At 39.1% G+C, this 25791-nt stretch overlaps 2 protein-coding genes across 3 annotated transcripts; both read right to left on the bottom strand.

The window, feature by feature from the left end:
* Window positions 1–8714: 8714 nt before the first annotated feature.
* Window positions 8715–15436, bottom strand: LOC107756870 (cytochrome c oxidase subunit 7A-related protein, mitochondrial-like). The gene is made up of 3 exons (XM_016574185.1): window positions 15268–15436; window positions 14179–14313; window positions 8715–9331 (listed from the first exon to the last, which is right to left on the bottom strand). Exons 1-3 carry the CDS (start codon window positions 15337–15339, stop codon window positions 9188–9190), a joined length of 351 nt encoding a protein of 116 aa, XP_016429671.1. The 5' UTR covers window positions 15340–15436; the 3' UTR covers window positions 8715–9187.
* Window positions 15437–18546: 3110 nt separating this feature from the next.
* On the bottom strand, window positions 18547–24916 carry LOC107756869 (potassium voltage-gated channel subfamily G member 3-like). 2 transcript variants are annotated; one of them, XM_016574182.1, is made up of 2 exons: window positions 23999–24916; window positions 18547–20628 (listed from the first exon to the last, which is right to left on the bottom strand). In XM_016574182.1, the coding sequence occupies exons 1-2, from the start codon at window positions 24634–24636 to the stop codon at window positions 19983–19985; spliced, it is 1284 nt and encodes a 427-aa protein (XP_016429668.1). In that variant the 5' UTR covers window positions 24637–24916; the 3' UTR covers window positions 18547–19982. The 2 variants fall into 2 exon arrangements, with proteins under 2 accessions (XP_016429668.1, XP_016429670.1); XM_016574184.1 differs by having other exon boundaries at window positions 24029–24916.
* Window positions 24917–25791: the final 875 nt, after the last annotated feature.

Below are 25791 nucleotides of genomic sequence, written 5' to 3'. Positions count from 1 at the left end.
CTCTGGTTCCCCATCACCACCTCTGCTCCCCCTCAGCCCACCATCTGTGTGCTGGATTCGCCACGGGTCGGCCAGTCTCCATCGGCGTCGTGGCTGGAGGATCCCTTGTCTCCGCCTCCAGCCTCCGAGTCCCTGACTCCGCCTCGGCCCGTCGATCCGTCGGCTCCACCATGGCTCCTAGCTCCCTCGTCTCCACCGTGGCCCGTCAGTCCACCAGCTCCACCGGGCTCCATCGTCCCTCTGGCTCCGCCTTTGTCAGCCGTCGACCATCCGCCGCCTCGGCACTCCACTCCTCCGGCTACACCTCGTCCCTCCGTCCCTATGGCTCTGTCAGGCTCCTCCTTCCCTCCGGCTAGACCTCAGTCCTCTGTCGCTCCGGCTCCACCGCGGCCTTCCGGACCCCCGTCTCTGCCTCGGTCGCCGGCGCCATCTGCTCCACCTTGGCCCTCCGGATCCTCGGTGCCGCCCTGGCTCATCGGCTCACCGTCTCTGCCTCGGGCTCCTCCACCATCTGCTCCGCCGCCGTCGGTCGGCCCCCTGGAGTCGTCAGCCCTTCCTCCACCATGGCTCCTCCCTCCTTCGGCTCCACCTTGGGCTGCCATCATGGCTGTGGCCTGGGTCCCGCCTGGCTCCTCCTCCTGCTCCGGTTCCCTTCTGTCATCACCCTGGCTCCTCCCTCCGTCATCACCACCCTGGACTCTGTTTATCATCCTCCTCCCGGTCATCCAGCCACCTCCTGAACCTCCTCCCGCCTGTTTGTACCAACCTTTGGCCATCCCTTCATCTTCTTCCTTCTCTATGGCGCGGGGTTGTGCCTTCCGGGAGGGGGGCGAAATGTAACACCCTATGGACTTTTGTGTTTGTTTTCATTTCATCCCTTGTGTTATTTGACCTAGTTCCTGTCTCCTGTTAATTGTGTCATTATGTTCAGGTGTGTCAAATCATTATCCTCATTTACGTTCCCCTTATAAGTTGCATTCTCTTCAGTGTTTCTTTGTCCGGTATTACGTTTGTGTTGGTGTGTGTCTACCCTTCATTCTCTGTGGATTATCTTCGTCTTGGATGTTATTAAACTACATATTAATTCTATCATTGTTCTCGTGTGCCTTCCTCGACACAGCCGTGATAGAATAGCATACTATCATGTACTCTTACTATCTGTGCAAATTTTTATATGGCAAGGAATTAAAAACCAAAACTCCTCATTGCTTTTGTTAGGCTAGTCGCATGGCCATCAGTGAAACTTCAGAGATAGAGCAATTTATTACGTTCTGATGACAGATTCCTAAAACATTTTTAACATGCACTGATAAATCATTCGCAAAAAGACAAAGAACATTCACAAAACATTTTTTAAGGTGTCATGAAATGGATTTTTAAAATAGCTTTAATATGTTCTTTGAGGTATGAACCTCAAAGAACATATTAAAGCTATTTTAAAAATCCATTTCATGACACCTTAAAAAATGTTTTTAAGATTAAACATTTAATATAATGTTTTAACATTATAATGTTAATAAAGTATTTTTTGATAAAAAAGTCATATATTCTCAAAAAAAAAAAAAAATTAACCCTAATTCTGTCCCTTTGTCTGAAATGATCAATTTTAAGTGAGTGGTTCCTTAAAGAGTTTCAGTAAACACCCACTGCTATGATTGGCTAACATGATTAAATAGATAAAAGTAGCGCCCTTGTTTTTGCACATGAGCGTTTTGAAAACGTTATCTACAGAAAACCATAATTTAAAACATTATGAAATAATTTACTTACGATTTGCAATGAAGCTGCTGTCAGATCTAATTGTGAACTCCTCTGTACACTGTGCCTCGTTTACGGAACAATGTACAGTCAAATGCTCCGAATAAACATGTAATCCTCTTGCACGGTTTGGGATGCCATTAAAAAAATGTTTTTGTTGTTCCTGAAACGGAGTCCTTCTGAAGTTTGTACAGAGATGCAAACAAACTGTTTAAACCGGAAGTGTCAAAGCGAATGTTCTTTCACTCTTCCATTTGTCCTGTTGTCAGAAGTAGCACAATCACATGGAGAAACTTTGTGTGCAGGCATATGTATACTGTATCCAGTGTAATTATAATGGGTTTTAGTTGCTTTTGATGTGACACTTGCATTTGATGTAGACAGATGTCCGCCGTCAAGTGACTGAACATTAGTGGGCAGGGCCTGTGGCTGTGATGTACAGTATAACCATTCTAGTGTAGTCTTGCTCTAGAGTCAGTCATGTGCAATTACATTCACCAATGTAACATTACAAATTCCACAATATACAATCGAGCTGTTTTAAGATATTTTATGTCAAAAGATCAAGGATAATTTGATTTGTCATGAAAATGTTGATTTAAGAAGACTTAAATCTTTCATGGTTATGAAACCACACCATCATTAAAAAAATGTATTAGGGTGTGGGATGCTAAATTCATGAGTTATTTATTAATTTATATATTTACATGTATCTCATAAAACTAGCATTTGAAGCTCGGGATAGGAATCCATAGGAATATTAATAGCCCTACTCCAGGAACTTAACCCACATACATACAGAAAGGCAGACAGGAAGCACACAGAGCGAATGAAATTCTAACGATCCCGACACATCATGTTCTCCACACACACTCCCACAGAGCAACGGAAACATGCATGAAGACCCAAAACAGGATGTAGTTTTTTAAACAGATAGTTAAGGATAAGGTGAAGCTTAAATTGGGGTGAGGGGCAATAGAATGTGAGAGATACTTTAGGTGAGTGTAACTATAATGAACATTCGATTATTTTTAGATTAAAATAAAATGAAAGCAACTATCACTACTTTTAACTTTGTCTGGCCCAGGGGCTTTGGTCAAATGAAGGCACTTCTCAAAGCTGGTAGCAGTTAAATTGAAGTGCAAGAGGAAACATTCAGTATGTGACATTGAAATTAGACTAGAATTAGATTCAAATTCACCATATACACTGAACAAAATTATAAACGCAACACTTTTGTTTTTAGAAAAAGTCTTAGATCTTTGAGTTCAGCTCATGAAAAATGGGGGCAAAAACAAAAGTGTTGCGTTTATAATTTTGTTCAGCGTAAATGTTCCAAAAATGGTTTTCACTGTGATGCCATAGGACAATGGTTTAGGGTTTTCTAAAAAACTTTTTAGTGAACCGTTTTTTTTTTTTTTTTTTTCATAGTGTTAAGAACATTTTAATAATAAGAAGATCCATTTTCCACTGCAAAGAACCTATAGTGTGATGGAAAGTTTCTGTGGATATTAAAGATTCTTTATTGGAACCATAAATGTCAATAAAGAATCTTGGTCACACTTTTGTTTGGGGGCCAATTCTCACTATTAACCAACTATTAACTTTGACTTTTGCCTCAATAAACTTCTAATCGGCTGCTTATTAATAGCCAGTAAGGTAGTTTTTAAGTTTAGGTACTGGGTAGGGTTAAGGAATCTGCTTTGTAAGTACGAATAACAGCCAACATGCTAGTAATATGCATTAACATCTAGTTAATAGTGAGGAATGAGGATTGGTAACTAAAGTGTTACCAGAACCTTTATTTTCAAGAGCTGGTGATCACCACCAGTGCATGCTGGTATAATATCATTATTGTTAGAATATTATGGTTCAATTAAATAGACATTTGATAACAAGATCATCATATGGGTTTGTGGTATAATGCATTTGTGAATTTTGTTGCATGCATTTGTGAATTGCAGGGTATTTGGGTTTGATACTGATAGCTAAATAAAAATGACTCAATCAGTCAGTCAGTTGATGTGCTCACTGGCCCGTTTCTCCCTTCATTCTGCAGCTTTCCACGCTTCACGTTTTCGCATTTTTAAAAGACCTGACCTGTGCTGAAATGGGGTTTCATGACACTCTAACAGCTCTACTTTCAAGGTGCAGTGCTTGACATCTTGCATATGATTTCTCAGAGCCAGGAGCTGAAAGGTGGCTTCTCTCAAAACCACACGTTAAATATTTTTCTAAAGCGCTCATGGATACAGCTTCAGTATACTGTATATACTGTCCCAGACTCTTCTCTGAACTGTCTGTCTCCTCTCACAGTCTCAGAAATCTCTTCCTCCCCCTCACATCCCGGTTTAGATCTCTAATCAGCCTTTCATGAGTTGGCCAGTCACAACATCTGCTGTTTATTTTATTTTATGCAAATAAGGATTTATACAGACACGCCACAAAATTGAAATTAACGAGGCATCGCTATGTCAAAGTCTCTTATCAGAGGGTCTAGTGACCCTAATTTTCACAGAGGGAGAGCGGAGGAGTTGATAGCAGAATGGCAGTGGAAAAAGAAGGCACATTTGGAGGTCATAGAACCTTGCCTTGCGATTCATTTCTAAAAATGTTTTTAGATAAATGTGTACCCTAAAATACAAAATGCTATAGGCTTCTTCGTTTATATAACACAACTTATTGCTCATCGGCTTAGAACCTGTCAGATGAACCCATTTGACCTAAAATAGGACCACTGAGATTTAAAGTTAATATTGCAATAATTTAACAACACACAAAAAAGCAGTGTTTGTAAGAAACAAACCCATCATTAAAGTATTTTTAAAACTTCAAACAGTTGCTTCTGGCCAAAATACGACTCCATAATCCATAATAACACTTCCTCCAGTTAAAAAGTCCATCCCCTGTTGCCTTCTCACATAAAAATCCACCAACACATTTGTATAGAACATCTGTTTTGGCTTGTAAACAGTGCTTGATCTGTGCATATTTCTCTTCTGATTCAAACTGGAGAAAGTGATATTATGGATAGAAAGCAACGGTTTGAAATTACAAATGTCTTAATGGTGGATTTGTTTCTCACAAACACAGAGCTTTTCTCTTCAAGACATTAACGGATGGACTGGAGTGGTATGGATTACTTGTGGATTATTGTGATATTTTCATCAGCTGTTTGGACTCTCATTCTGACGGCACCCATTCACTGCAGAGGATCCATTGGTGAGCAAGTGATGTAATGCTAAATTTATTCAAATCTGCTCCCATGAAGAAACAAACTCATCTAGTCCTTGTATGGCATGAGGTCGAGTCAATTTTCAGCAAATTTTATAAAATATAAAATGCTGATATGCTTCCCAGTTTATGCACAGTGGTATGTTTGGTCATTCAGACTTTTAAGTTATCATTTCCTACAAAGTCATGTTTTTTAGTTGTTTTTGAAGCAGTATATTACAGTTTTTATTAATGTTTTTCATTTTTAGATTTTCTGTTTTCATTTTAATTGTAGTTAAGTTTTAGTCATCTTGTTCTGTGTTTTTGTCGTTTTTATTAGGCTGGGTATCATTTTACACAATAAAGGAAAGTAAACAAAAAATACATAAATAAAAAAAAAAGTTATAAAAGATGCACTTTAAGGTACCTGAATTATGAAAGAACTCTCCTTTAAATCCACTAAAGGTCATCCCTGGTTTTTATACTGTTTCATTTGTTAAATCCTGCAATGTACTTAAAATATTGGACACTTTGTGTACTGCACTGCATTCCAACCTCATCAAAGTCACCAAACACAGTTATTTTGGAGAGTACTTACTCAAAATCACCAACACAGTTTAACCACTGAGGACTGTCACATAAGAGTCTCCACAGGGACTTTCTGTGGTAAGCACTTCTGCACTTACACTGGCTGAGAGCCTTTCCAAAACCTACACACAGGAGACAAATTATCATTAGGTAACAGCGTTCCCTCTGGGTGTTCATCAGGAGCCAGTCATTTCTGTGAGGGAACAAATGAGAAGGTCTTGAATCGACTGGAACAGACAGTCTGTACTTCACAGGAGGTACAGACCTGTTTTTGCCATTTCTGCCTTTATTTATAGTACAGTAAAAAAGAACAGAAAGGCGGCGAAGTGGGCATGCATGCCATAAGTCAAAATGCTGGCTATGAGGCTACTGGCTCAGATAGGAGATATAGATTTTTTTTAATGACAGGCCTGTAAAACAGCTCAATCTGAGGAACAGAGAGAAAAACAATGAGCCACAGGAACCCCAGAATTATCTAAGTTTTCAGTGGCGTTTAGCTGATTCTATAACACTTATTGACAGCTTTAGCTGACTTGCCAGAACTTGATTTTCTCAAAATCTTGACATTGACACCTTTTCTCATGATCTTGTCATACCAAATGTTGTTTTCTTATGTTCACGTTCCAGTCCTGTTCACAAGGTGCTTCAAAATATAGATCAAACCTGTTGGACCTTTTCTTCTTTGGAACAGCTTCCAGCGACCCCCAGGACACATATTTGATCAAAAACCATAAATTCTTTTCACACAATGCATCACAAGGTTGCTATTTAGTAAATACACTGGGGAGCAGAAATGCAGTATATGTCGTGAGAACTAAAATAAGACAGCAGATGGGCTTTTCAATTAGTCAGTTTCACCTGCATTAGCTCTCCATTGTGTAGGTGAGGTCAGGGTAGTTGTTTGTAGGGCTTTGGTTTTATCAGGCTATATCACACCCAGTCAGTTGCTATGAGAACCACTGTTGCTGAAATCCTTCAGCAAATAAATGATCATGTCTCATAGGCATTAACACATATGCAATTATGCTGAATGGGTCGATAGCAAACAGAGATAAGATGGCATAAATAACACTAATGACGCTGTTGTCTGGAAGTTCCAGACTGTCGGTCTAATGGCAACAAAGGCCTGTGTGACCAGGGCACTGTGTTCTGTCCAGCTGTAATCACTATCTGGAGAGATGTGTCCATCATGCCAGTCTTAGCTGCATGATTACCCTGTGGCCTTCAGTAACTGCAGGCTGCGGCAATGTTGAGCACCAGCTCTCTGTGCACTGCACCATTACTCAAACAGAGATAAGAGACGGCCAGCTGACATGCGTGTTAGGACAATGGATATATTGAAAATGGCTAAATGGGAAATGCAACCTTTAACATTTGTTCTTATAGGGATTATCCTTATTTTTTATTTAATTTTTGAAATTTAATTAAATTTAATTTAACTTCGAACTTGAAAGTGTCAAGATGTTTTACATGTTTTCGTCCCATTACTTTTCCAGTTGTTTATCATGCCTACATACACTCATTTTAGAGAGATGACCACCATGAGAATAATTTCTAGAAAAAGCCCCCCCCAAAAAAAGAGAACTGATTACTACTAGACAAAATATAACCTATAGAAAAATATTAAAATGTTATTAATTTCCCTAAATTACGATGCCTGGAAATCACACTCTTGAAATTCCCAGATATTTTCAGGCTGAAGAACAGCATTGTTGATATTTAATAAAAATGCAAGCTTGGTTTATGTGATATTGTTTAAATGCACTACCGTTCAAAAATGTGGGGTCAGCATCAATTTTAAATGTTTTATTTTTTACAGAAGTTCTTATGGCCACCAAGACAGCATTTCACTGATTTAAGAAAAAGAAAAAAAGAAAAAATTATATATATGAGCAATATCACTCGAGTACGAGAGCGATACCGGCTCCTGCGGCCTCGTGCCGGAGGCAATCACAGCCGCAGATAAAGAGCCAGTATCGCTCGAGTACGAGAGTGATATTGCGTTTCAGATTTGAGAACCAGAACGAACTGTTGTATAAATAAATATATAATAAATATATATCTTATTTTTTTGCTGCTTAACACTCTTCAATGAATAGAAAGTTTACAATTGTTAAAGGGGTCATATGATGCTTTTTTAAAGATCATTATTTTGTGTATTTGGTGTAACAGAATATGTTGACATGCTTTAATGTTAAAAAAAAACATTATTTTTCAAATACTGTACATTGTCTTAACTTTGATAAAGAATATCTCTTTGGTTTTGAGACTTTAGTCTTTGCAACTTCAGGGATCTTATCTATGCACAATCAGCTTGTAACACTCCAAAGAGAAAGGAAAACTTGAAATCGCATCATATGACCCCTTTAATTTAAAATATACTTTAAATTTAATTAAAATATACCTTAAATGATATAAAATAGACTTTAAATACTTTAAGTAAACATCTTTACTGTCACTTTTGAATATGAAACTTCTAGTTTTGAACTTCTTCCCCCCCAAAAAAAAAAACCCTTTTGAATGGCAGTGTTTATGCAGAATCATAATTCAGACCACACACATCACAATTCAGTATAGAAATTTTAAGATGACATCACTGTTGGTTAGAATTTTCAACAACAGGCTTGAGGCTGAAATTATCTATAAAAAGTTTGAATTCAGCCCAGTCTGTATGTTAAGTAGTTTGGGCTAAATTTAAATACATATTAAGGATTCAGGGATTCAACCAAACCTTAAGCTCAATGTTTGACCAAAAATCAATACAGTACTGCTACAGTAGAGGATGAATCCAAGGCAGAAGCTCATTTCACATTTTACAAAAACATAAATCAATAATGGGCATTATGCAGCACTGTGAGATTGCACTATTTTGCAATCTAATGCCAAGAATCAATAGAAATGTTAATTCTCTATTTGCCTGACCCAAAATGCATCTAAATATGACTGATAAGGTTGTACCCCAAGAAACTAATTTAATATCAGTGAATTGTAGGTTTTTAAATGCTTTTATGTATCGATTAACACTAATAACACTTACAATCCCATCAGGCTCATATCCTGTATGATGAGACGGAGCCGAAGATCACAGGATGTTGTTGCTAATAATCGAATGCCATCCGGACTGTTCCAGCTCAACAAAGATGACACAAGAAAGGTTTCATTGTTTACTTTTTACAAACAAAATCTATTTATTCTGCTAGGTACAAATTACAAGGACTTCATTTACAGGCTGACAAGCTTGCTGTCATTTACTCAAATGATAAAAGGGGAAGCAAATCAATCAGTTCATCAGTGTGTGCATTATTTCAGTATCCCTGATTTTTAAAAACAGACCGTTAAGATAAACAACTGACTAGAAAGGGGGACCCATCAGATGACCATATGAGAAGAAACCGAATACAATAAACTCTTATGTAATAACATATGTACATATGCAATGAAATCAGATGGCGCTTGTCAGATTGATCAAGATGTATTTGTATAACCAGTGAGTGAAATCTAAATACTGGGGTAAATAAAATAATTCTGCCGCAGTCTTTTAGAGCAAAATGACAAAAGTCTATGTCATCACTCCAGCCATAATAATTACAATATATTTAATAATTACAGAGGGCACAAGCAGGGCGGGTCACTGTGGTTTTCGGGGCTGGGCAGCGATATAGAGGGCCATTAAACAGTAGAGGGTGCCGCCAATCGTCAAGCCCATCGTGGTCCTATACAGCATTTTGTCCATGACTCCACGCTTCAGGTGAACCGGTGCTCCATCAGTTTTCTGTAACAGGTCATATTGTTTAATACACCAAAAAAACAAAAAACTGATTTTTGCTAAAAAAAAAAATAAAAAAAAATTCTTCATTTTGTAAAATGAAATTTGTATTTATTTGCATTGGGTCTACATTAATCATTTAATTTGGCCAGAATGAGACCTGCATAAATCCAGAACCAGACTGAGATTTTGGCAATTGATTCAGTCTAGGACTGGGCTGACAATAACGATTAATCGATTCTGATCGATCTTCATTTTGATGAACAAAACATCCCTAAACATCACTTGTAGTGTGCCTCCTACCCAATAATCGCAGTAGGCTTTGTGCTTTGTTGATTTTGATATGAAGCATAATTTCAAGCTTTCAAATTCTGTTAATTTTATCACAAAAATTCAAACATGAAATAACATTTTGACAGTCTTTTCATATAGTGTTACAGATCGCTGTAGCACATCAGTTTAAGTAGCAGCACAGAGATGAACAGATCATCTTTTCCTGTTTATGACTAGTTACAGTAAGAAAAATATGAAAGAACACTGAAAGGTTTGTTGAAATAAACAGTACAAATGACTAAAATCATGTTTCTTGTATCACTCAGTATATCAACCTTGGAAAAATATCAATAAAACATAAGTAAACAATGTCTTGTAATCAAGGTCACTGGTGCTAAAGAGGGGGAGAGTAGTGGATAAGTTCCGTTTTTCACTGAACGGAGCCACTATTCCATCCATTACTGAGCAGCCAGTCAAGAGCCTCGGTAAGCTCTTTGACTTTAGCCTCAAAGACTCTGCCTCCATCCAGAAAGCTAGTAAAGAGCTGGAGACTTGGCTTAGTAAGATGGACAAATCAGGTCTTCCAGGAAAGTTTAAGGCATGGATTTACCAGCATTCTATCCTGCCCAGGATCCAGTGGCCCTTGCTGGTGTACGAGATGCCCATAACAACTATTGAGGCCCTGGAGAGAAAGATCAGCAGTTATCTGCGAAGGTGGCTTGGTTTACCTCGCAGTCTGAGCAGTGCTGCTTTGTACGGCACCAGCAATGTCCTGCAACTCCCGATTAGCAGCCTTATTGAAGAGTTTATGGTGGCAAGAACACAGGAAGTATGGCAGTATAGAGAGTCCAGGGATCCAAAGGTGGCAGCAGCTGGCATACAGGTGCGAACAGGCAGGAAATGGAGTGCAGAAAAATCATTGGAAGTGGCAGAGTCACGGCTGAGGCAAAATGTCATAGTCGCACGCAGTAGTTTTCAGTCGCAAATGCGACTGAAATGGTCGCACTGTCGAGCCCTGTGGAAGTGGCAGAGTCACGACTGAGGCACAAGGCAGTGGTGGGGCCCATAGCAACAGGGAGTGCAGGCTTTGGCTACTTCCCGGTTATGAGAGTTGACAATGCTCAAGGTAAAGAACGTCAACATCTTGTTCAAGGGGAAGTGCGGGCAGGCGTGGAGGAAGTAAGGGCTGGCAGGATGGTGGGAATGGGGCAGCAAGGAGCATGGACTAAATGGGATAACGTTCAGCAACGTAAGATCACTTGGGCTGACATCTGGAAAGATTTCCATCGAATCAGGTTCTTAGTCCAAACTGTTTACGATGTCTTACCAAGTCCAGCAAACCTCCACGTCTGGGGAAAAAGTGAGACACCATCCTGCCCCCTCTGTTCAGGAAGGGGATCACTAGAACATCTCCTTAGCAGCTGCCCAAAATCCCTTGGAGAAGGGCGCTATCGCTGGCGCCATGACCAGGTGCTTAAGGCAGTTGCTGAGAGCATTGCCACAGCCATCAAGGCCATTAAGGGCCACCACCATAAGCCAAAGACCATCAAGTTCCTCAGAGCTGGAGAGAAGGCCCACCCACAGCCGAGAGTAAAGATCGGTCTCCTCGCAACTGCTACTGACTGGCAACTGGAAGTGGATCTTGATAAACGACTGAAGATCCCTACCAGAATAAAATCCACACAGCTTTGTCCAGACATGATCATTGTTTCAGATTCCACTAAGCAATTGATCTAGCTGGAACTTACTGTGCCTTGGGAAGAGCGTATGGACGAGGCCAATGAGATGAAATGTGCTAAATACCAAGAGCTAGTTGAAGAGTGCAGGAGGCAGGGCTGGCAAACTCGTTGTGAGCCTCTGGAGGTGGGCTGCAGGGGTTTTGCAGGGCGATCACTCTGCAAAGCATTCAGGCTTCTAGGTATCACCGGGGAGGCGAAAATTCTGGAAAGATTTCCATCGAATCAGGTTCTTAGTCCAAACTGTTTACGATGTCTTACCAAGTCCAGCAAACCTCCACGTCTGGGGTAAAAGTGAGACATTATCCTGCCCCCTCTGTTCAGGAAGGGGATCATTAGAACATCTCCTTAGCAGCTGCCCAAAATCCCTTGGAGAAGGGTGCTATCGCTGGCGCCATGACCAGGTGCTTAAGGCAGTTGCTGAGAGCATTGCCACAGCCATCAAGGCCATTAAGGGCCACCACCATAAGCCAAAGACCATCAAGTTCCTCAGAGCTGGAGAGAAGGCCCACCCACAGCCGAGAGTAAAGTCTGGTCTCCTCGCAACTGCTACTGACTGGCAACTGGAAGTGGATCTTGATAAACGGCTGAAGATCCCAACCAGAATAACATCTACACAGCTTCGTCCAGACATGATCATTGTTTCAGATTCCACTAAGCAATTGATCTAGCTGGAACTTACTGTGCCTTGGGAAGAGCGTATGGACGAGGCCAATGAGATGAAATGTGCTAAATACCAAGAGCTAGTTGAAGAGTGCAGGAGGCAGGGCTGGCAAACTCGTTGTGAGCCTCTGGAGGTGGGCTGCAGGGGTTTTGCAGGGCGATCACTCTGCAAAGCATTCAGGCTTCTAGGTATCACCGGGGAGGCGAAAATAAAGGCGATTAGATCCGCGACTGAAGCTGCAGAGAGAGCCACTAGGTGGCTTTGGATTAAGAGGGCAGAACCATGGGCAATTGCTGCTGGGACACAGGCCGGGGGCTGGGTCGCCTGGGCGAGGGTGTCTGATGTTGAAAGACCCGAAACACCCAATGACCCCAGGATACATAACTGATGATGTGTCCCAGCGCATCTGCCTGATGTATCTTTCACCTGTAAAATTACATTTACCTCGGGAAAGACATTCAATATCAGTAATCTTGTTAAAAATCTAGATGAGCATTTTGCTAAACATATGCACTATATTACATTACATTTTTAATTAACCTATTAGTTACATCTCATTTATTGAATATTTAAATAAATCCATAATGAAAACAAGTTATGACAGCTACCTTTAAAGGTTTATATAACAACAGATTAGAGTAGAAAGTTTATATAAAAACTGTACAATTTAATGTTTTCATACAACTCAATTTTTATGTGTTGATTCTTATATCTAAAAATAAACAGCAGTTGAATTTGAATGTTAATTTTAACCTTTAATATTATTGTAATGTGCCAACTTTATAGTTTACAGCTTTAGATTAGAGATTGTTTTACCTAGGCCCGGGCGATAAAACGATATCGTTATTTATCAATGGTACACACCTTCTTCGATAACGATATAAAAAATGTTCGATATAGCGCACGATATAGGCACGTACTATGAGTGACGCAGACAGCACACACAAACACATGCTGAAATGAGTGCTGTGCCTGCCTGTGATGAGGAGATTGTGAATAAAGAATGAATATTAGTCGAATTTTAAATAAACATTTGCATTTGAATGTTAGGAGTGCGTCAGGAAGCGTCATCGGTGGCGCGCGAGATGCGGTGATAATGATGTAAGTGACGTTGTTGTCTTTTAATGCTTTGTTAGTCTAGCCCACGAGGCACGCCGCTGCTGCGTTATTCTTTCAAAATATTAGAGAAATATAGAAGCTCAATGCGAAGAAGATCTTGATTAGGTTAAAACCGAAACCAAGCCATTAACAGATGCATATTCAGCGCATTTCTTTGTCAGACAAATATGACTGCTGCACTCGTGTCTTAAGACCTATTTAATCTGCATATAAAACATTAGAAATTAGACATTTAATTTTTATTTTGTGTTTGATTGTTAAAATCAAAAATATTTGTTGTCTCAATAAATTGGGTTAATTTAAAAATACAGTGCTTAAATTAAAACATTTTTTCTATTGCTCTTTGTTTTAAAAAAGGTTATAAAAAATGTCAATAATTATCGATACCGAACGATATGAAACATTATATCGTTGATAAATTTTTTTGCTATATCGCCCAGCCCTAGTTTTACTTAAGAAAAATGGACATGTACTGCAGCTGATATAGCCAACAAATCAATATCAAAATCAGAATCAAATCGAGTTGATGGAATCAAATTGTAAATTTTTAATACCCAGCCCTAATTTAAACTTATTTTTAGCATTGCCAAATGTACTTGTTACACACATTACATTATACTTACTTCAAACATACTATTATAATAACATTACATTAAGCATAATTACATGCAACTAACCCTAAGTCAAACCCCAATTCCAATCCTAAACATATAGTAAGTACATGTAGTTAATTAATATTACTCAGTATTTAAATGTATAATTACACTGTAACAAGGACACCTTCAAAACCTGAATGTGGCTTTTCCAATTATAATTTAGAGTTTGAATGTATAATACTGTTTTGAGTCTTTTGTTTTTAACTCAGGTGTTGCAAAATGTGAAGCTGTTTTAGGACTGATGCCAGCCAACTGTTCATACTGTTTTGGTTTGTGTCCAAGTTTCAAATAAAAAAGAAAATCGTCAAAGGAGACGGAGTACCTTTTCTGTTATGAAATATCTAAATCACTGGGTTGAAAATCAAACAACTAAAAAAAAAATTTTTTAAAATCACAGTGCAATACCTGGAAAATCTTCTGCAGCTCAGGGACTTTGTTGATTCCCATGTAGTGAGCCACTGACCCGGTCTCTGAAACAACCTTGGTCGGTACAGCAAAGATCATGGGAGGAGCTTGAGAGGGAACCGTGGGCTTCAGCCCCTGTCAGGACAAACACAATGACATATTATGAGCTGCAGAGACATTACGGCACCAAAAAAATGACTACTGCCTTTATTTACTCATTTTAACATCAGTCCAAACCCCTATGCTGGCATTGTCTTCCTCTGACCTCAAAAGGACACCAACACCTCATAAAGGTCACTCATAGTGAACCACATCTCAACATCCGAAAAGGACCCAAAAATCACCATAAAGCAGAATCATCTAATCCTGGATACACTAACATCACACCTCCAAAAACTAGTCAATTAATCATTCATGACTAACATTCTTAGTGTTTTACCCTCTTTGGAGCTTAAAGATACGGTCAATATGAATTTTTGTATTAGGGAAAAGAGCTGCATGAGGATTGTTCAAAATGTTTCCTTGTCTGTTTGATGGAAGAATAACAGCATATAAGAAAATAATGAACGACAACTGTTCTTTGATCCGAGTTACAGACTGAATAGACAAGGTCATGATGGAAGGTAAACAAATCTTAACCTCTTAACCTTAGTCTAAAAGAACGGGAAGGAAAGAAACGAAGCTTTGGACTCTACAGCAGTCATTGACATTAAACAAATATACCTTAACTTTTTCATTATTTGGTATAATTTCTGTTCTGTTAAGTTAAGTTAAGTTCCCTTTCAACAGCTGGCTTTCAGGAGCTCCGAGGAATTGTGTGATATGAAGCTACAAAATCCGGCTGAGGCCATATTGCAGCTCTAGTGTCGGTCTTTAATCACTCCGATTCATTAACGTTAATGACAAACTTAGACTGCATTACTTTTTTAACAAAGGCAACCGTGATAGCAAATCAAGGGTAGCTTAGAGTGTATATCAGCACAATAATAAGACAGACTTGCGCAATGGCTGAGTGTCTGTGAAGCGCTTCCTGTGAAGGTCACTCCAGATTCTCGCTTCTCATAAAACAGCAGCGGAAGGTTTGAGTACCTGCGGGCTGTAAGCGGACGCTGCTGTCGCTCCCGTTAATTTCCCAGTGACTCCGCTGACCTTATAGTACATTTTTGTTGATAATACTGTGAATCACACCGCAGACAGAATCGCGTCCCACCACGGGCTCTCTGTATGTCCGAGTGAGAGGACCCCAGCGGAAACACGTCACTTAGCAGCCCGATTCTTGCCCGATTAAAAAAAGCGTCAACCCTACCTTCAGCCTCTGTTCAGACAAAATGCTATTATTAAATTGTGAATAAAATAATTTACACTACTGCTCAAAAGTTTGTGTTCAGTAAATTGTAAATCGTAATAATATTTCCCAACAATACTTGGGAATACACTTCTAAAACAATACAAAACAATACCCTTCTTCTTCTTTCTCTCCACTTGTTTGGGATTTATATAATAAGGTCTGATTAACATTATTTAGAAACACAAATTAGTCTTTTTAAATATGATTTAGACATTTTTATCTTCTCTTATAACTGCTCAAAAAATAGAACGTCAAAAATGTCAAGCTTACACACGGAGCTTATTATGAAACCGAATTTTGTGTTTATTTGGAAATGCAACAAAAAAAATATAAAAATAGAAAGACCACAAAACAGTAATTTATTTTGTACTATTTATTAATATCCAGTGTTCGTGAATTTCGTCAAGACCCGCTTTGCTAAAACAATACAAAACAATACCCTTCTTCTTCTTTCTCTCCACTTGTTTGGGATTTATATAATAAGGTCTGATTAACATTATTTAGAAACACAAATTAGTCTTTTTAAATATGATTTAGACATTTTTATCTTCTCTTATAACTGCTCAAAAAATAGAACGTCAAAAATGTCAAGCTTACACATGGAGCTTATTATGAAACCGAATTTTGTGTTTATTTGGAAATGCAACAAAAAAATATAAAAATAGAAAGACCACAAAACAGTAATTTATTTTGTACTATTTATTAATATCCAGTGTTCGTGAATTTCGTCAAGACCCGCTTTGGCTAACACAGAGGCAAATTCTAGTTTATTCAAAATAGACTTTCTATTTTAAAAATACATTGAAAGCTTATAGTAGTGAATGCAGAAAAAAAAGAGGGAAAAAATAGCCTAACTGTAGTTTACAGCAGGACTTCAAACACTCGTCTATAACTAAACATTACTGAGGTATAAAAATCCCTACAAAAAGCTCAAGCCATGTGTAATAAGCCCAAGCTTTTATATCAGTGATACACAACATATGATCATAATGCACAACTGTTGTTACAACAATAATAAAATAAGTTTAATAATAATAATAAAAAACTAACAAGTTTAAATGGGTTGTGTCAGAACTGTGTATGTCAAAAGTTTATTTCTGCAGAGTTAACACAACAGAGAAATATTAAAAGTATTACAGTAAACATATATATGTCCATTGAGACAACTTTTGGCAACACAGTTTTGCAAGTGTAATATGATGGTGAAGAAGGCATATGGTACAGTGTCAGATGTGAATTCTCAGTGTACACCTTAAAAATGATAAAAGCTGTTACACGTTCCTCCGGGAGATCTCTTGCTGCTGTTGTGAGATTTTAGTAGGGACTGAAGTGAAACGGATCACATCCTACTGACAAACTGAAAGATCTGTTGGTTTAAGAGATGTTATTATTCACATGTTCATGGCTTTTAGCTGTCACAAGCTTTTCATTAGAGCACTGATGTATTTGCATGTAAAATAAACAGGTTCCCTTATGTTTACCATGATTAATGAAGCAGGCAACCGAGAGAAGCAGTGGGATGAAAGTGTATTAAGAACAAATGAGTGGCAGCTGACACCTGCAGTCTGCAATTAATTTCAGGGATTTCGCTTATTTTCACTTTCACATTAATTTCTGGGTGTTGTTGTGTGTACATGTGAGCCAAGGGAGTCTGTGTCTGAAGTGATCTGAAGGCACACTGGAGAACACCTCAGCATGATCTCTTCAGGGGGGTTAATTAATGAGGAGGGAGATCTTAGCACATTTTAGTCTGACACATTTTTCTTCCTGTAACCCAAAACGGAATGCATCTATTTCCAATCACACACATTTCCGTTTATTAATTCACAAAAGCCAGTGCTGCAGTCGGTGACTGCTGGTTTCCATCCATAAACTGCTGTGAGGAATATGAATAAAGATGAAGATGATTAGTAAGAATGTGGTAATTACAGAGGAGAGACCTTGCACAAGAGGAATTATTCTTAGAAAAGGTGAAAGTTTGTCACTTACTTCTTTAAACAGGTAGTTTGTCTGTATTTAAACTGGCGATTCTGTTTGCAATATTAAGAACTGAATTATTTAGCAGACATTTTGGCAATCTGATGTCAATTTTTTAGTTCCGTAAAAAAAAAAAAAAATCTAACGGGACAGGATATTTTGTACACAATTATATATGATTTGTTTTAATAATACTTAATATAAGATTATCAATGCTTTTTGCCTGCTGCCCCCTTTAAACTTGAATAAAATTTAACATGATTTTAACCAAATAGTTGTCCTAAAGCACTCTTCTGCAGTTAAATATTTGTGAAACAAAATGAATATATAGAAGAAAATATAAAAACACTACTTCTGTTTGCAATATTAAGAACTGAATTATTTAGCAGACATTTTGGCAATCTGATGTCAATTTTTTAGTTCCGTAAAAAAAAAAAAAAATCTAACGGGACAGGATATTTTGTACACAATTATATATGATTTGTTTTAATAATACTTAATATAAGATTATCAATGCTTTTTGCCTGCTGCCCCCTTTAAACTTGAATAAAATTTTACATGATTTTAACCAAATAGTTGTCCTAAAGCACTCTTCTGCAGTTAAATATTTGTGAAACAAAATTAATATATAGAAGAAAATATAAAAACACTACAAGCTGGCAAGAAGGACCAGATGGAGCCACTTTATCATTCTGAAGGGAAAAAAAGAGAAAAACCTAACAGTAAAAAACTAAAATAAATAAATAAATAAAACAAAATAATAATTTATTATTGCACTGTTAAATATTGTACCATATCATAGTCATCATTTTATTATGTATTGTGAGAAGCATACATTGACATTGGAATGTTTACCATATTAAAAACAAATTGTGTAGTTTGCAACAAAGTATGAAAATGAGGCAGATTTCTAAAATGCAAAATGTTTTCTTTTAAAGTCAACATGAATCCGTTTGACTTCTGTGCTCTGAATATTTACATGTGTAACAGAACAGCATATTCCGTGAGGAAAAATGTAGAATAGGACTTTTTTTATATCGGGTATCGGGAACTGACTGAATGGTGAAAAGTGGATATTACGTACCATAATGGACTAGGTAGTTGGAAGGGAGGAGTTAAAAACAAAACAGAACATAAACATAATCAACTAAGGAAGGTCATTTCAGAGGTGGATCAAACTATTAAGTTAAGAATTTTTTGAATCTGGAATAATATGCACAGATGAATGTGCCCCAAGAAAATAAACAGGGTCAATTTTCATGACGACTTTTCCTTAACTGTTGACTTCCATTTAACAATTTAAACAGGCCAACATTATTTACATGTTATTTGACATCAAATAACTCTTTTGTTACAATTTTACACAGTTTTTTTTTAAATTTCTTCCCATGATGCACTTAAAGAAACGTGTCGAGACAAAAACCCAGATAACAGCACAATCTCTGAATGTTCCCCTATAAGAGCATTAAGGAACACAAGAGCCACAGTAACATAGAGACAGCAGTGAGTCGGGGAGAAGTGGGTGTCATGGGTGACTCCATGGGAGGAGATGGCCTTGAGGTAGCTGTGTCACTAAAGATCTCCAGAACCTTGCTTTCTGTGCAACCCCAAGGGTGCACAAGCCTCGAGGCATCTCACTCCTGTGTGAAAACTGGCAGGGCGGTAGAGGACATTCGTAGGTAGAGGATTCGGGTAGAACTCTACACGCTCTGCGTGGTGTCATCCAAAACACCCAACTCTCCATGACAGCACTCTCTCTCCATGGCCCGTTATGTTCCTCTCAGCATAGCTGCCCACACAGCTCTCACGTTATCCTTGTAATTCTCAGTCTATTCCGCTCATTATGTCCCACTACCTCTGGAGGTTTGCTGTAACACTGAATTGGGTCTACACAACAATTTAGCCAGGAAAGAGTATTCAGAAAGTGGAACAGATTGATTAAAATTCATGTTTTTGTAATCTATTGTCAGTAAAAAAGGGAGGCTCTCAATATTTTAAATGCTGGAAAAGTGGTACTGCTTTAAAACTTCATTGCTTATAAATGAAGGCATCATAAAAGAGAAAGGTTCCTGGGCGACAAGATGATTAAATTATTTCTCTCGTATCTACTTGCCAACACTGTGGGCTGCCTAAGTGGCATTCAAAAGCTAAATTCTTTGGAGGAACGCCACATGTATAAGGTAATGCGCAGATCTCTGAGAGAGCGAGGGCTTGTTGAGGCTTTTCAAGGCCTCTGAAAGTTTCCCTCCAGCAGTGTGTACCTGTCAAGGACACCTGGCCTCTGTGATACCGTCACCATGGTAACCTCCTCCAGCCCCTTGAGTAACAGATACAGCGCATACTGGAGCTCAGCGGCGCTGAGAGAGTCTGTTGTGGAGATGAATGCGGCAGATGGAAATGCCTCGGGAGATCTTTGCACTAGCCATTGATTTCTCTAGCAGAAAGCGGTCCCGTTATTGGCCACAGCCAAACCTCAGAGTCAATTGAGGAACTCGGCGGACAGGCTTCGGGTGCAGCGAGCCGAGCGGTACTTGAGTTCGTGGTAGCACTGCACAAAGCTGTGGTAGATGAAGGTGATCGGAAGAGCCAGCAGCACTATCCCGCTCACGACGCACAGGCCACCAAGCACACGTCCCGGCACAGTGATGGGGTACATGTCTCCATAGCCGACAGTGGTCATGGAGATAATAACCCACCAGCAGGCGGCAGGAATGCTAGCGTATTCCTCGTTCCCGGACTCCAGATCCAGGCCGTGCTCTAGAAGTTGCGCCAGCGCTCCGAATATGGCCATGGCCACGCAAATGAAGACCAGGAGCATGACCATCTCACGGTAGCAGCGCTTCAACGTTAACCCTAAAGTCTGGAGCCCTAGGAAGTGTCGCGCAAGCTTGATGACCCAGAAGATTCGCATCATGCGCAGCACGCGCAGCGTCACGCCGGCCCTCTGCAGCTGAGAGTTTTCTCCAGTCACAACCGTCATGGTGACAGAGATGTAATAGGGGGTAATGGCCAGCAGGTCTATGATGTTCAGCGGACGTCGCACAAACTCACACTTGTCTCGTGACACAATGAAGCGCACGATGCACTCTGCCGTGAACCATCCGATGCACACCGCCTCAATGATCCTGGACAGGTGCACGGTGATGGGGAAAGAACAGAAAGACAGTTTGAGAGAGAAAGAACGGGATAAGGAACGTAGTCTCATTAACCGCATCAGATGTTTAGTTCAAGGTGCCAAAGTCTGAAATAATTCAAAGCCATTTTAAAGCTTTCACTGAGACTCGTCATCTTGTTTGCAAAGCTGTTGAATGATTTACACATTGCTATTGCTGCTCGCTCACAGATCCTTTGAAAAGCTGGCTGAAATTTTCTGAGGCAACAAGTAGTAAGGTCAAAAAGCCAGCAATCGCTTTAGGAATGAGCTGACTTCCTTCAGAATTATGCCTTTGTTCAAGATTGCACTTACAACTTTAATAATGGCTTAGAATTAATGAACTGATGAAATTACATGTGCAAATAAATAAATGAACAGCTCTTTTCTTGTCTTGTGATCCAAATGACCATTAGCTAATTGCTAATTGAAACAAATGCACAGTAAATTTATATTTTCATTATGTGAAACTGTGAAAAAATATTACTCTCTTGAAGCATTTTGAAATGCACTCTGCTACTTAATCCATGCAGTCACTTGGAATCCCATAAGGCCTAGCAACACCGTTTATGGAGTAATGCCAATATTGATCACAGTATTTGTATTCCTCTCAGAGTCTAATGATGACAGTAATGATGTCTGATGAAAGCCAGACAGGAAAATGGATTGAAGTGTATTCACAGAACGCCAGTAATTGTTAGTGACTGAGTGAAAAAAAACAAAAAAACACTAATATTAAGCAGATATGTCAATGCTCATTGTCTTTATCCGTTTTGGCATTTTGTTCAAACGGCTGCTGGGGCTTAAAGGGTTGGATAAATAAATAAAATAAATAAATAAAGGCAAACCATTCCAGTTCAGAGCCCTGTCAGTTTCTCTTTGTTTTAAAAACCAAATCAATATAATTTCAAATTTGATTCTGAGGATGAGATTAGAATGTTTGAGCTGAGAACTGGTGGAACAGATCTGGCAACAGATAGCGAAGTTTATTTCTCTTTGGTTCTCTGAGAGCGAAACAAGTTGCTGTTTCAAATCCACTTGACAAGTTGGACAAAAAAAAGTGTTTTTCCATTTTAGACAAATTCAGATTTTGTCTTTTATCAACATCTGTTACTCCAAAATGACTGGTGTAGCCTATTTCTGTTCCAGTGTTTCAAATCCCAAAATAGATGCACAAAATGTCCCATTTTACATCAAGTGGAGTGAAACTCTAATTTATATGCAACAAAATTGCCTGACGTTTTCATGTCAGACGTGCTATTCTGACAGAAGTCAACTTTGAGCTGGAATAGAAGCACCACGGAGGAAAAATGGAGGCATTGAAAGTTGTCCCCAAAGACAAAATCACTCCTACTAATGACAGCTGAAAAAACAAACCTGATTTTTCAGCAACATAGACCATGTTATATTTTGTACACACAAACACACACAGGATGGAAGTTTGCTCCTCAGGTACCAGTACCTTCAGAACAGTCCACGTGGCAGTTATGAATACAGAACAGACAAACACAGAGGTTATAAGGATATTAAAAACAAAGAAAATTGCTAACATACTAGTTTTCCCAGTGGTTGTTTCTAACACTGTTTGTTGCAGGTTTCTAACTATGTAAATGACTAGTGGCACCAGTATTCGACTCACCTTTTGCTCTTTTATTTATTAGTCTTATTGTAATTTTTTTCATTAATTAGCTTTTTGTTTAAAATGGCCTTAAATGGGGTCAGAAAAAACAGTCCAGCTTAAATAATTTCAAACAGCTGACATGCTTTGCTGTTTAGAATCCATTCATCCTCATGACCTACAAACTGCTGGCTCTCAACCTTCAATCAGCACCTTGGAGAGAGACAGCTCTACCTTCCTCAGAATAGCGCGCTTTCCAGCTTCGCTTCAGTTTTAGCTACGCACACTGTTACCAATCTCACAATCAGTGAAAATCGAGGAGCTTCGAGATGCTCGAGTAGGCTATTTGTTGACTAGACTATGACACTTTATGACTTCTTTTCATGCTGAAAGATAAAAGACAAACATTTAGGAAATATGATAACATGACAATATACACATGATACAGAAGACTGTAGACAAGTGTGGCTGCAGACGCGTATATTTATAGGCATTGCTTTATGAGAAATAGACGCACATACACACTTGATGCGTTCTTGTATTAAAACAGCTGGACAAACAGCTTGCATTAAAACAACTAAGATGTGTTTTTAAAAGTTGAATTGATTTTAACTGCTCATGGCATGGGACGTCATGCAGTGGACAATGGACATCATCTGACTCCTTTTTAGGCTAGAACAATTGAAAATAGTGCAGACTGAACACAGCCTAGAATAAAATTAATAAAATAACTGGAATTAATTAGGTGATTCCAGATCTTTCAAGAAGAATGTTCTTGAATAAAATAGAAGAAATATGTCGTTTTTGTTTGCTGAGCTTGCACACTGCACATTATCTCAGCACACAAGTAAACAAATTTCTATGTTGCGGTCAGGAGGGGGCAAAGAGTAACTTAGGAGAAAACCATCTGAAAGTTTAAAAGATTTGTCATATAATTATTAATCCATACAAAACACCAACTGCTTCTAATGACCTATATAAAACATAATACATTATTTAAAAAAAAATTTAGTCAGGACTGTGAGAGCATACATTTATCACGAATTTCATGGCAGTGGGATGGAAAATCAGAAGAGAAAATGTCCAAGTGAGTGCTCAATGGTGGATTATTATAAATAGGTTAGACAGGCATCTTTGACCTCCTATTCATTTCATTTCAGTTCTTTTTTTATATCCCATGTGATGAACTTTACATTTCTAAGACACTGTGCTATGTTAAAGTTACAGACACTACCTTTTTATTTATGTTGTATTGGTTGATATGTGGGCCCCGGCTTTATTTCAATGCTTGAGGTAACATTTCATTTTTTATTTTTCCAATGAGCTAAAGTATTCAGTAGTAAAGTTGTTATGAGAAGCATTTGGCTGGTCGTGTGATTTCAACGTCAGCCCCATGAGGAGACCCTCTCCATGTAAAATAAAACAGCTGTCCTAGGCTACTCTATACCGTATGAGTGTAAATCACAGATTTATTAAAAGTACTACTTATTTGATCATGTCTAGCGTTTTATTAAGAGTTAAAATTGTTAATTGCACCTTTAAAAGACATTCAACGTTTAAGAACTAGTCGAGACACCTATGCGCGCTGTTTCGTTTCCTCTGCGTGGCGTCTAGCTGTTTTTGAACACAAGAACGCATCCTGTGTCAACGACCCCTGTGGGATATTTTACAGCCGAAATCTCACAAAAAAGTTAGGACGTTTATTCAAGAAAGAAGACATAAATACCCGGATGGATGCTCTAAAGAGTCTGTGTACCTGTGCTCTTCCACTATGTTGCTCTCCGCAGTTTTCCAGTCTGGAAGAGTGCTCGCGCAAAGCATTACCATGGACACAATGACAAAAATCACCGACACGGACGCCAAAATTTGCGCGGCCAGGGAGGAGGTGGGCTCTTCGAAAGTCCTGCGCATTCGCTCCAGCCACTTTGAGTCCCGCTTCCCGTTTGACGATGCATCCGTCCTGAATTCATCGTCCGTTCCGTGGTGCTCCTCGATGAAGTGAGTGTACGTGTCGGACATGCGGTCGTCGAGTCTCCGCTGGCAGCAGAACTCCAAATGAGAGCTTTCCAAACCCCAGTAGATCATCTCGTTGTAAAACGACAGCTCACACATATGCGGGACGAAGCGCAGTTTGCCGTACTTCACGTACAGCATAATGAAGCCGAACGCTTCTGAATGTCTGTCAAAGAAGAACTCGTTCCTCTCTCTATCGTAATCATCGCACACTTCCAGCACTTCTCTCTCCGAGGCGCAACTGTGGAGACGACTCACTCTCCTCAAAGGGAAATCCTTGATTACGTCCTTTGGAAAAGCATACTTGGTGCCACCCACGTTTATGATACAGACGCTTTTGCCGAACTTCATTTTTGCGAACTTTTAAATCCTAGAGTGCAGATGAAAGGCATGTTCAGTGGGTAGCGTCAAATACTCCCAGCTTTAGCTTCAAAGTTCAGGCTTCCCCCTTCTTCAAGTGTCCACCAAGCGGCGTGGGAAGCGGCTGGAGATAACGCCGTCTCTCTTGGCATCCTCGGTTTGGAGAAAACTTGCGAGCTCGCGGTGCGCTTGTACCTGCGCCCCGCCGATCTCCACTCCACATACGCGGCATCACGAGGGCACTTCGGTTTCCGCGATGCACCGAATCAACCCAACCTGCGAGTGAGGCACCGGGCGCGAACAGTGATGTTATGCGTGGGCGCACACGCATGCACGCACACACATAGCTCCAGAAGTGCTCTCAGGTCTCTCCTCTCGATATTCTGCTGTCTATCTACAGATTTCAGGAGACACGTATCTGTCGTTAAGAGTCTACTTCAGTATCTAACCACTTACACATTCATCTTGCACAATCTTCATAATGTCCTAGTTATTTAGTAATATTATTTTTTAATCATTTTGAAGGAGAACATAGATCTTAAAATTACTACCTTAAAATTGCATATATTATAAACGACAGTTAAAACATCGTAAAATGTAAAGATACTTGAAGCACCATTTGTGGTTTCTCAGATCACTGGAGTGACTGAACCTTCTGGAGAACATCCAAGTAGGCTACGTTTTAAATGTGCCTCAAATATCCTATTGTACTCAACGAACTTCATAATTCATATTTCAAGTGCATTAACAGATTTCCCTCGATACAATTCCTAGAACTGTTGACAGTCTTGCAGTATGACTCACCATATAATTTAAAGAGAATGGGCAGAATTCCCCGTGCTAATCCCATTTGTACGTATTTTAAAAGTTGGTTTCTTGTTACTTTTGTTATCAGTGTTTTACAATGGAATGTTTATGATAGATTTAATTAAGTTTAGTTAAAGGGGTCATATGATGCGATTTAAATTTGTCCTTTCTCTTTGGAGTGTTACAAGCTCTTGGTGCATAAAGACGATCTGTAAAGTTGCAAAGACTAAAGTCTCAAATCCAAAGAGATAAATAATGTTATTTTTAGCAACATCATATGACCCCTTTAATGTATTATTTTATTCTTGTGTATTACACATAATGATTTGTCCAACACAC

The sequence above is a fragment of the Sinocyclocheilus rhinocerous genome, unplaced genomic scaffold, assembly GCF_001515625.1.
Source record: "Sinocyclocheilus rhinocerous isolate Xijiao unplaced genomic scaffold, SAMN03320098_v1.1 scaffold3580, whole genome shotgun sequence".
Lineage (NCBI taxonomy): Eukaryota > Metazoa > Chordata > Actinopteri > Cypriniformes > Cyprinidae > Sinocyclocheilus > Sinocyclocheilus rhinocerous.
Note: the sequence above shows the minus strand (reverse complement) of the source record. Positions and strands in the feature narration are given on the sequence as shown.

Excerpts from the sequence above, each read along its gene's own strand:
- LOC107756870 (XM_016574185.1), bottom strand. The coding sequence starts at position 15,339 with ATGTACTATAAGGTCAGCGGAGTCACTGGGAAATTAACGGGAGCGACA. Across the intron at positions 14,314-15,267 it reads CGTCCGCTTACAGCCCGCAG|GGGCTGAAGCCCACGGTTCC; the intron begins GTACTCAAACCT and ends TTGTCCTGACAG. Across the intron at positions 9,332-14,178 it reads AGCTGCAGAAGATTTTCCAG|AAAACTGATGGAGCACCGGT; the intron begins GTATTGCACTGT and ends GACCTGTTACAG.
- LOC107756869 (XM_016574182.1), bottom strand. The coding sequence starts at position 24,636 with ATGAAGTTCGGCAAAAGCGTCTGTATCATAAACGTGGGTGGCACCAAG. Across the intron at positions 20,629-23,998 it reads TCTTTAGAGCATCCATCCGG|GATCATTGAGGCGGTGTGCA; the intron begins GTATTTATGTCT and ends GCACCTGTCCAG.